General features: G+C 34.3%; 1 protein-coding gene across 7 annotated transcripts in view; it reads right to left on the bottom strand.

Moving 5' to 3' along the window:
* Positions 1 to 682: 682 nt before the first annotated feature.
* Positions 683 to 11471, bottom strand: part of CPEB2 (cytoplasmic polyadenylation element binding protein 2) — a 64165-nt gene continuing 53376 nt past the window's right edge. For all 7 annotated transcript variants that reach the window (XM_082838536.1, XM_082838538.1, XM_082838540.1 and 4 more), the window contains 4 exons: positions 11229 to 11347; positions 10853 to 10967; positions 8707 to 8888; positions 683 to 4651 (listed from right to left, as the gene is read on the bottom strand). In XM_082838536.1, coding sequence (XP_082694662.1) covers positions 4424 to 4651; positions 8707 to 8888; positions 10853 to 10967; positions 11229 to 11347 — 644 coding nt within the window. In that variant the 3' untranslated portion in view covers positions 683 to 4423. The remainder of the gene's footprint in view (positions 4652 to 8706; positions 8889 to 10852; positions 10968 to 11228; positions 11348 to 11471) is intronic.

The raw sequence follows: 11471 nt of genomic DNA, 5'->3' as shown, positions 1-11471 counted from the left end.
TTGATTATAATCAGTAATTTTTAACATGTTCTCTAAAAAAGCAATGGAACCTTTCTTTCCCCGGGTCCCATGCTAAACACCAATTTTTATGTGAATCTCCAACTTTGTTCAAGTTAAAGGTAGAGCTGTTCTAGCCATAATTAGGCTGAGGAACCTAGATCCCAGGCTACTTATTCTATACCTTTCCTTCCCTTTCTCCCTCTACAATGTGGCCACTGAAGAACTCACAGACTCTATAGAAAATAAGCATAATAATTTTTTGACAAGTGGTTCCCAATTAGATGGTACCTGAGAAAGCATCACGGAAATTGTGCACTTCGCAACATGGTAAACAGTTTTTAATTTTTTAAGTACAGCATCAATTTAGATATAGTAACACTAATTATCTGTGATGATTGTTAACACCCAAATTTCTATGGTATGTATGTGGGGCTAAGGGTGAGATGGGGAGGAGAACTGATGCAAAGGGTCTTTGGGGCCCAAATACTGAACTAGATGATCTCCAAGTTTCCCTTGCAATCCTCACACTAAACTACATAGTGGCCTGGGCTTCTTTATATAGCCTTGTCACTCAGCTCTGTAAAAAATATTTTACTGGTGTCCATGGATATTTTGATAGATTTGAACTAAAGAATAAGGTTCCACAACTATGCCAATAACTTAATAGTTTATTAGTCAGTCAACAATATTACAAATATTTAAAAATTACTTAATATAAATAGTTGGCAGCAAACTATTCCATTACAGAGTTAAATTACCAGTACAACAGACAGACTGGAGATTTAGACACCTGGAAGATAACAATAAAATAAACTAAAGTATTTTAACAAAAAAATTTAAGCTGAAGGCGTTTATCTAGTGTCCATAAAAGCATGGGTTCTCTTTTTATTTAGAAAAAAATAAAAAACGGCTTTAACATCCCATTAGGAATATAAAATAAAATCAACTGAAAATATTAATTTGCATATCAAAGAACCATTTATAATTACAATCCAAACACTCCATAAACCACTTGTGCGATTCTATACAGAAACTGGGAATTAGAAACTAGTTGCTTTAATATTACAAAGATTTCAGCTCCAAAAATAATTCAACATAAAATAAACTTTAGCAATTAGTGTCATAAAATTATATATTTCCACATAAAAATACAAAATAATATTAATGACAAGAATATGAAAAATTATTCCAAGTATTTTACTACTATTAAAATAAAATAAAACCCAAAAAAACAAAATAGAAATATGCATGAAAAAAGTCTTTCCTTTTGTTAGCAAAACACTATCCAAAATAACTACAATCATTTACATCAGTACAAAGATTTCTGGATTTAAAAAATAGTTGCAATGACAAAAGGGGTATCTTTTCTGACAGTAAAAAATGACACTGTGGATAAAATCTGCAAAATATGCAATGAAAAAAATAAATTTGCATTAAAAAGGTTTACACTGTTATTTTTTTTATACAAACATTAGAAACAGTATTGCACATCACAACACAGAATCGAGGTTAGTCAGCCTTCCAAAATGTGTTATATTCAAGTTTTGTAGCATCTTTGAGGAGAGGCTCTGTGCAGCCAGATGCAACAGGGATAAAATATCAAGTGTTTTCCATACACAAATATATAAATGCTAAATGTTTCCTTCTTAACAAAAAGTGTGGATTTTTAAAGTTTTTTTTTCCTCCACAGTCATACTTTTGGGCAGCAATAAGAACATTTAGGGAACACAAATGAAGAAGCTTTGAAAATACAAAAATACAATCAAAATTAAGAATTTTCTACAAAAATAGTAAAATAAATATGATCTGTAAGTTAAAAAAAATTCCAATACAGTGTTTAACAGTTAGAAAATAAGAATGTAGTAAATAAAAGGAAAAAAAAAAAAGAAAAAAAAAGAGGTAGGGGGAAGGTGGGGAAGGAATAAAAGATTAGACTAATAAGCTTTAATTGTAACAGAAATGAAGGGAAAACAAACCATACATTTCTGTCATTTTTACCCATGGCAAAAAGGGTGTTCTATTACATTTCCCTTCATTTCCAATATTTATTTCTGTTTAAGAAGGGAAAGTGATTTTCAACATCTCCAATTATTTTCATCATATAATTTTAGTGTTCATTATTTAATACATGAAAAGGCTCTTCAATTTTAAACATTAAGCAGAAATTATGAAAATAAAGTTTAAAAATCTGCGAAATTAAATATCTAAATAATTAACATTGCAAAACTACTGATTTCTTTTCTAAATTCCAAAAATTGAGGTATAGCAAAGGAGATGTCATCAGTCAAAAAAAGTGTGCCATAAAATAGCTGACTGTTGGAAAAATCTCTCACAGAGATATAAAAATAGTGCATAACAAATGTCAAATGGATCAAGGTTGGCAGGGTTAAGGTTAGAAAAGAATACTCCAAAAATCTGGAGGATCATGGTTAAGTAACAAATAGGGAACATTGACAAATAAATTAGTAAAAAGCTCTTCTGAAAACAGCATCAACTTTAAACATTAAAAACTTGAACCACAACCACAATAAAACAGCAGAGTTAGACATGAACCACATATTTTTACAGTACAAAAAAGCACACCATAGACAACCAGTATTAAGATCAACACTTTGCTCACGTGAAGGATTGTCCCAAGGGGCTGCAATACGGCAACACCCTTGTAATTTTCTCTCTTTAGAGTCAAGAATCTTATTTCAGCATTTTAAAAAAAAACATCTACCATTGCTGGGTGCTTTGCTTAGATTGCAGAGTAACTCTTACATTAAAATATAGGGGCTAGTTGCATTAAAAATGCTCTAAAGAGAAAAAATATCACTAATGATATTCTAATAGTGTTCAGTACCAAAAGAAACTCATTAACTATTGCATGTTTCCATGCCACTTTCTCAAAAAAACTGCAAGCAAAGTCATTACCAAAATTCCTTCATCAAAATTTTTTTTTTAAAAAGCAATTCTTAACCATTAAGAACAACAATTTCCATGCAACAGTGACCCCAGTTTAGACAGAAGACCCCAATATACATAGGTCAAACATGTATGCAAGTTTAAGCCAGATTTCACCATTATCTTTAAGGTAAAATTGAATTTTATGCAACTAGCCGTCTGTATATTTCCCCATCTCCATTTTGACTTTACTTAGGTTTACTAAAGTTTTGCATTCTTTGATAAAGTTCCTTTGTTTAAATATGGGCTTCCTGTGGGTCTTACATTTGGTGACCAGTTAGCAGTGTGCTGGCCATCTTTGGTTTATAAAGGATGTCTTAACCATGAACTATCAAAGGGGCTAAAATCAACTTTCTTTAAAATTCTAGTAATTTTCTTTTATTCAGTCTTTTATCTATACTATATCACTGCACACATGAATTAGAACCGCACATCACAAAATTGCACAGGGATTACAAATATTACATCCAGTCTGCATAAAATCAAATTCCACTACCGACCAGATCACAAAATGGCTGCACTCTCTAATCTAAAACTAATTTGCATATTGTACACATGTAGGACATTTTTTTTTAACTTGAAGTCACAATAATGCATGCAAGTTTGCTTTTTTTAAACAAATTTTATAATTTGTTCATGCTACCTAGATTCAAGAGAGCTTTTTCGAACATTTGCAATACCTCACCTCTTGTTAGTTAATAATTCTAGTGCATGCATATGGTGTATACAGGTAAGTAAACATGCATTTTTTTTCACATTCTAAAACTATGGCAGTTTAGGCCATATTGTGCTGCCTGCATTTTATCTGCAATGCAGTGTGTCTCTAACGTTTTCAATCCCGTATTAATAGGTGGCATTTACACATAACACCTATATAGCAGCAAAGCTAATACAGCTTGTGATTAAAAATGTTTAAAAATAGCTAATAAATCAGATTATCTTGAGGTATTATTTCTTGCAAGTCAAAATGGAGAGCAAAAAAATCAACCCTAATTTTTAGTTTATGTATACACTGAAAATAGCAACAATAAAAATAAGCATTTGTAGCAGACATATTCCATCTTCACTATTATTTTGCTACCTTTGGTAAATTACTGGGGCAGATCTTGAAGTTAAAAACCCACGTTTAGAAATAAGTGCACGCTTCACCCACTATATAGCAGCAGACTGTTTGCCCCTACGCAAAACATTCTCATATCTAATTTTAACTTTACATATAAAAATAACTTGGAGAAAATACAAAAAAACATTTTATATTAACATGAAAATATCACAAAAATTAGTAAGCCTGAGATGTAGGGTTTTGGTGAAAAACAAGAGGCTTGTAGTGTTTTGGCTGCTGATAAAGATGCATGTATTGATAGCTGGGGTGAAAGCAGAAGAATGCACTTATTTCTTCTGCATGTCAGTATCTTCAGACACAGTAAGCCACATGCACCCTTTCTTTCCTTGTTAAACAGAGGCAGGTTTGCTATTCTTAGTTCCAGCGGAAGTGGATCTGACGTGGGCGATCAGCGCCTTCCTTTACCAATGGCTTATGGAACTCACGTCCTGCACGAGAGTGGATATTTGCCCAACAAAACTCACAGTAATACTGCAGGCAAGTGACATTGGCACAAAAAAAGGGAGCAAATTTTCCACCACAGCGTGCGCCCTGGCATTCATCACACATCTGGTCATCTAGCACATATGGCTTTACCTCCACCTAGAAAAAGAGAGAAAACATATCCCATTAAGTCTGCTTCAAAAGTCACTTTAGCAATACTTTAAAAGGTTCATACAATGTTCTAGAGAAAAGGACCAACAACATTCAATGCTGAGAAAGCAGGCATCTTCCCTGGGTAATAGCTTCACCATACAGTAGGTTAAAAAAAATTAAATCATTTTGTTCTTGCACTATCATTTTTTATGTTTCATGTTCATAATTGACCATATGATTAAATGAGTTCTTAGTTTGGCAATTTTATTGTATTTTGATATGTTTTCTTCTGAGAACTATAAACTGAATAGTATTTAAATAACTCTCTTTTCCAAAGACAAAAAATAATTTAAAAAAACTATAGAATCCTAATTGATTCGCAAAACATTCCACCCTCACCTTTCTTGAAGTAACATCTTTAAAACACCTGTGTGTTAATATTTTCAGAGGTGGGGGTGACTGTGAGTGAAAAACAGAAGGGTATGGAAGACAAATAGTATTTACACCTTTGTTTTCTCATTCCAGTGCCACTTGTGAGATGGCATAACCCAGCAGCCACTGATCATGGCAATGCGTCTCTACTACAGGTGAGAGCGATACCCTGCTTGTAAATAACTGGTACAGACAAACCAGAACTGTGGATAACCTTATTAAGGGTATGTCTAGACTTCTGTGTATTTATAAGATATGAAGTCAAAGTCCCACTGTGAAAGCCTGAGTCAGTAGAAGACCTCAGACTTAGGTCAGCTCTGAATACTAAACTTTTTAACCTCAGTTTCTGTTATCTGTGAGATGAGAAAGGCAATAGAACCTGCTTTATAGAGCTGTAAGGATTAGATTATGCAAGTAAAAGCACTGAAGATAGTGTGGCACATGGCAAATACTCTGTATATTAACATTAGTTACTATTAGCTGCAACAGCCTTGTTTTCTGGCTTGTAATAACTTTATGAATGAAAGGTTACTACTTTTGTCTGACTGAATAGTGCCAGGCAGCCTAAGATCTCTGCCTTTCCTCAGGAGAGAAGAGAAAATTGAGTGTTTAAAGGGCTTGGTTTGCCCAAGGTAAAGAATAATGACCCAACAATTTCTATTTTGAATGTATTCTACTGAAATACTTGCATGTGTGCAAAAAATGAATATATAAGGGTATTTTTCTTCAGCATTATTTTGAACAAAAACAATAACAGCAAACTAGAAACAACCTAGTTGACTGATGAAAAGAACTGTAAAACAAACATCTGATAGAAGGGTAATGAAATTACGTTTTTGTTTGCATTTGTATTTCACGGTTAGGGTTAGGATAAACATATTTTATATATATTGGACATTTTATTGTCCTAAATTGTATCTTTTGCATATTTTTAAATTCTAGATATTATTTTATGAAGCTAATCTACTTAACTCAAAATCAAAACTTCAAAGATGAAAAACTGGATTTCAAATTTATGATTTTAGAATACAGTCAAAACCTATTTGTGATTAATAATAATCTCTAACAGCTCTTGAATGTGTGAAAGGGAGTTTCATTGATTCTTCACTATTCTTATTTTCCATTATTTTCCCTTTTTCCCTTCAAAGGAGCTATCTATGATACACAATCACCTGGAGTCATAACTAATAAAATGATAAATAATTAATTAGCCAACTTGAAGTATATCACAATTCACTTCAGTAACTACCAGAAGTCACAGTGAATTATACTACTCATGGAATAACATATAAAATTTAAAATGATTTACACATTTGTGGTGATTGTTCTTCATGGCTATCAGGGAGATGAAAGTAAACTTCAAAGTGTTCATAAGCCTAAAAGGCGAGTTGAATAAACAATTTTAATTCCCTCCAAATAAGTATCCTGTGTATCTTTGGATTATCAGCTATAAATTTAAATTTAATCTGTTTTTATGGTTTAATAACTATATTCTTATTAGAGAGATGAAAGGTATAAAGATTAAGGGTTTGATTTTTTTGTATAAGCAAAACTAATGACTTGTAAAATATTTAAGGCTCAAATTCTTTCAAATAAAGTTCAAAACATACCTTAGTAGTACATATCTTAAAAAAGTAAACTTTTCTCTCAGGTAGTTCAATGCCTTTTTAAGAAGGCAAGTGTTTCTCAATTCACTTGCTTTGTATCAGGGTTTCTCTTTAAGAATCAATATTTTGCCCCAAATAATTGGTCCTCCACTATCATTTTGGAAACAAAGAGGTATGAAGCATGACACTGCAATAATCTTTTCCCTTTGCTTCTGCATATTAAACAACTACAATTATATAATATGTAAATAACTTCCTCTGTGACCCTATCACCTCTCTGCAAAAGTAGGGGGTTAGACTAGATCAGTGGTCTAAAGCAGAGGCCCCCAAACCCTGGTCCGTGGCCCAGTACCAGTCTGTGGCCTGTTAGGAACCAGGCTGCACAGCAGGAGGTGAGCGGCGGGCAAGCAAGCAAGCAAGCAAGGGAGCAAGAGCAAGCGAAGCTTCACCTGCTGCTCCCCAGCTCGCATTACCACCTGAACCATCCCCTCCATCGCTCACATTGCCGCCTAAAGTATCCCCCCCACCCCCCCTACGTCCATCCATGGAAAAACTGTCTTCCACGAAACCGGTTCCTGGTGTCAAAAAGGTTGGGGACCGCTGGTCTAAAGCATGGCTGGACATCAGAATCACCCTGGGGGCTTTACAAACTACTGCTGCCCATGCTGCATCCCAGACCAATTACAGCAGAATCTCTGGGGATGGGACCCAGATGTCAAGGTTTTCCTAAGTTCCCAGGTAACTTTAATGTGCAGTGGAGGTTGGAAACTACTGAATGAGAGGAACTCTAAGGTTCAAATCAGTTAAACAAAATTTCATAGCATGTCTGAGTAAAAGCAGAGCCCTTTTTCTTAGATACTTAATTTTTTTCTTTCTTTATTGGGGGCAACATTTTTAGTAACAATGCAAACAAAAATGCCACTTTGCAAATGTGAACTGAACTTATGCTGTACGTCTTTTCTAAATGATATGATTTGATAATTAAATTTTGGGGACTACTTCTAGAGTCTATGGTCTACGGGTATTAGTTAACCAGCTCCCCTGCCCCCAAAACAGTACAGCCTCAGAGAAGAAGCTTCAAGAAACTGTTACACTGGTAAAATAAGTACTCACTCAAGTTATATCTACGGTAATGGGTATAAAAAAGTTAATTTACCTCATATTTTTAGTATATCTCATCTGTACTACAAATGTAAACGTGATTATTCAGGAACTATTCACAGATTTTAGCATGAGATAGATTTGTAAAGAAACAATTGAGTTTTGTTCACTCCTTTCTCTTATTTTAGATGGTAATCAGTATTAGAAATTATTCAATAGGGTAGCTTTCACAGTTATCATCCATGACACTTCCTAAAAGTTCTTATTGTGATGACCTAAGCAATGCTACTAAAGAGTAAATGTTTTAAAGTTTAGGACAATCATCTTATATATTTACTTTATTTACATATTTATTTTTGCATATATTTAGGAAAATATACAAAATGTGTTTTTATTTTAGATTTTATAAATCAAAAATAAGTAACACTTAGTGCCAAGCTCTGTTCTAAGTGCTTCTACATATGTGAATTCACTTACTCCTCAAAATAACTGTGAAAGAGATACTATTACTGTTTTCCATTTTATAAGTGAGGAATAAGAGGCATAAAGAGGGTTCATTTGCCCAGGGTTACAGAACAAATGGTGGAAATGGGATCCCAAGTAGTCTGACTCCAGAGTACAAGTTTTTAAAACAATCTCTGCCTCTATAGTTAAAAGGATATTAAGACCTTATTGGCTGATAAAAATTTCTGAACTGCCTTTAAAATTATATTTATATTTTGTGTATTATACCTAAAATTTAAAGTCTGCTCAAGAATTTTACATTTCAGGGATATTTTGATATAATACTCTTTAAGAGCTAAAGGAATATAGAAAAATAAACACTCGGTTTTTGAATTACATTATTAACTCTGTAGGGTAGTAAGCTTTGGATCAGTACCTCACGATAGGACTTAAATGATTTCCCAATATGCAACTTACACGTTTATCAATATCACCGTGCTGAAGCTGAACAAACCGAGCACTAATGGCAGCAATATAGCTCTGCTGATTGGAGAAAGCAACTCGACCAGCACCTTTTGGATATTTTAGCTCAGGATCTGTATCAATTCCTGCATAACAAACGCCACCATACAGCCGGTCCATGATCATAGCGAGCTCCACTTGAAAAGGAAAAGTAGTTCACATCAAATGGGAGAGAACACAGTAAATCAACAATTTTTAAGTACTTTTTTTTTTAAAGTGAAAGTCTATAGGATAATGCTCTTTTCTAAATCTAATCCTTTCTCTTGTGTACTACAGCTCACCTGCTCTCACCACAGAAGAACTGGACAACTCAACTGTCTACTGGACAAGTCATATTGATATTTAACAGACACTGCATCACTCAGTATGTTCTAAATGGCACTCCTGATCTTCCACCATCCCATTAAACCTACTCGAGTGAGTTTTTGCTGACTCAGTGAGCAATGGAAAAGATGAAGTTGCCAACTCAAGACCCTTGGCTTCAACCTTTCTATTTTCTTTTTTCCCCACTGTATATGCAATCCTATGAACTTGATTTCCAAGACATATCTAGAATCCAATCTCTTTGCCTCCATCACTAACATCCTGTTTCAAGGTATCATTCTTTTTCATCTAGATCACGGCAATAGACTTATCTCCTTGTTTCTGCCTCCTGCCCCAAGTTTATTTTCAAAACAGCAGCAAGAGTGATTCTCTTAAAAATATAGCAGATACCAATGGCTTAACTGAAATTTCTCCTTAGGAACTCTGAATGGTGGCACAAACTAGCTTTCAAAACCAATACCACAATCTTCTTCCAACCTGCTCTTTCTCCAGTGTTCTTTATCTTCTCAGTTAGCGGTACCAGTGTCTACCTAGTAGCTTAAGACTGAAAACTGAGATTCAGCCTTTGCATTTATCTTATAAATATCTGTGACACCTGTTCACTTGGCTCTTCCACCACCACCACTACCACTAACCCAAGCCACCACTATTTGTCTCCTGGACTGCAATAACAGGCTCCTAAATTGGTCTACGTATAACTACTCTCAATTTGACTCCCCTCTCCACAAGTCATTAACTAAACTGGTCTTTTAAAAATGAAAATATGATCATGTCTCTCTTTTACTTAAAAACTCTTCATTGGTTTCCAGTTGCTCTGAGGATAAATAACAAGTTAGCTATTAGACTTGTATGATCTGACTCCTATTTACTTTTTCAATGTCTTCTTTTATCTCTCACCTCATTCCTTATATCCTAGGCCGTGACTCTGGACTTCCCTCAGTCTCTCCGAGGCACTCTGCTTCCCTCCACTGAAGATCTTTGAATATGCTGTTCCCTTTGTCTGAAACACTCTTCACAACCTCCTACCACCTAACCCTGCTCCTTCTGTTCAATCTTTATATGACAGCTCAAATACAAGTATCTTTAAAATATCAGACTACAGCACATTTCCTTGCTGTATGCTCTTCTGTTCCCCTTAGTCTTTCTTTGTAGTAGCTATGTCTGTAAGTATTTACATGTGTGAATAGTTCTTTAACATGCACCTCCCATACTGGAAGAGGATGCTTTCAGTGATGGAAGGCGCTAACACACTTCACAAGGGTACACCGTATCATAAAACTTGCTTGTATGGCGGGCATTTACATCTATAATTATGTTCCTATATGACCTCTTCTGGTAGATCTCTGGTTCCTGATTACTGATGAACATAAGTTTATCATTCACTTATCTAAAGTGTCTTTAAAAAAAATCCCATATTTCTTCTTCAGATATCAGAATCAAACTCCATAAAAAGACCCCAAATTCTCATTATCTTAGAGAGTTACACTTAAGAAAGTCATAAATGCAGTATTTGAGTGGATTCTTCTTACAGAGTCTGTTTGGAGTTAGCTATCAATATTGATAGATGAGTGTCCAATTCTCCAGTTCCTTAATGGTCTTAAGAACAATTCTCAGAATTTGTCTCAAAATTCTGTAGCAAGCAACTATTGGAGAAGGAGAATCTGCCCTTCACCCACCCAGTGGTGACATGTACACAACAGTACCAAATGCGTACCAAATCAATTCATATTTAAATGATTGTTTTAAAAAAAACAAAATTTGTTAACATTCTACTTACCAGCCCTTAATGGCCTAGGAACACCTCCAACAAAAATTGTTTTTCGAGGATCCAAAGGCTGAGAACCATCCATCACAAAATCACTATCACTTAAATTCCAAGGACGGATCTGAACCTATGAAGAAAATGACATTACTGTATTAGGTCTCACTCCTTTAATAGCTGATGAGCTTTGTGCCACTGTACTGTTCAAAATTTTGGATAGATGGGTTTGGAAACAAACTGTTAACATTTTATCCAGATATAATAAATTATATGAATTTTAAAAAATTGAACTCAAAATGGTAGTTTATTTATTTTTTCACTAATGATCATTTCAAAACTGTTTTTGGAAAACTTGCATTTGTAACTTAAAGTTTGAGTAGCATTTACTTACAGGTTTGTCCTTGATAGTAGGGCTGGAAACACACAGATAGAGTTTTCCATCTTCTTCAATACAAGCATCAATTAGTGCCTGAACTGAGCTCTCTTCTTGAAAGAGAAGGAATGCATAGCCTGTAATAACCATAAGAATGAGGCAATATGTCAAGGTAAGTGATTTCACCCCAAATTTCAGTATGGTTTGGAAAATACATGCCTTTGAAAAAGATGAAAAACCTATAAAGTAGGACTACATTAT

The sequence above is a fragment of the Leucopleurus acutus genome, assembly GCF_964270905.1.
Source record: "Leucopleurus acutus genome assembly, chromosome: 4".
Lineage (NCBI taxonomy): Eukaryota > Metazoa > Chordata > Mammalia > Artiodactyla > Delphinidae > Leucopleurus > Leucopleurus acutus.
Note: the sequence above shows the minus strand (reverse complement) of the source record. Positions and strands in the feature narration are given on the sequence as shown.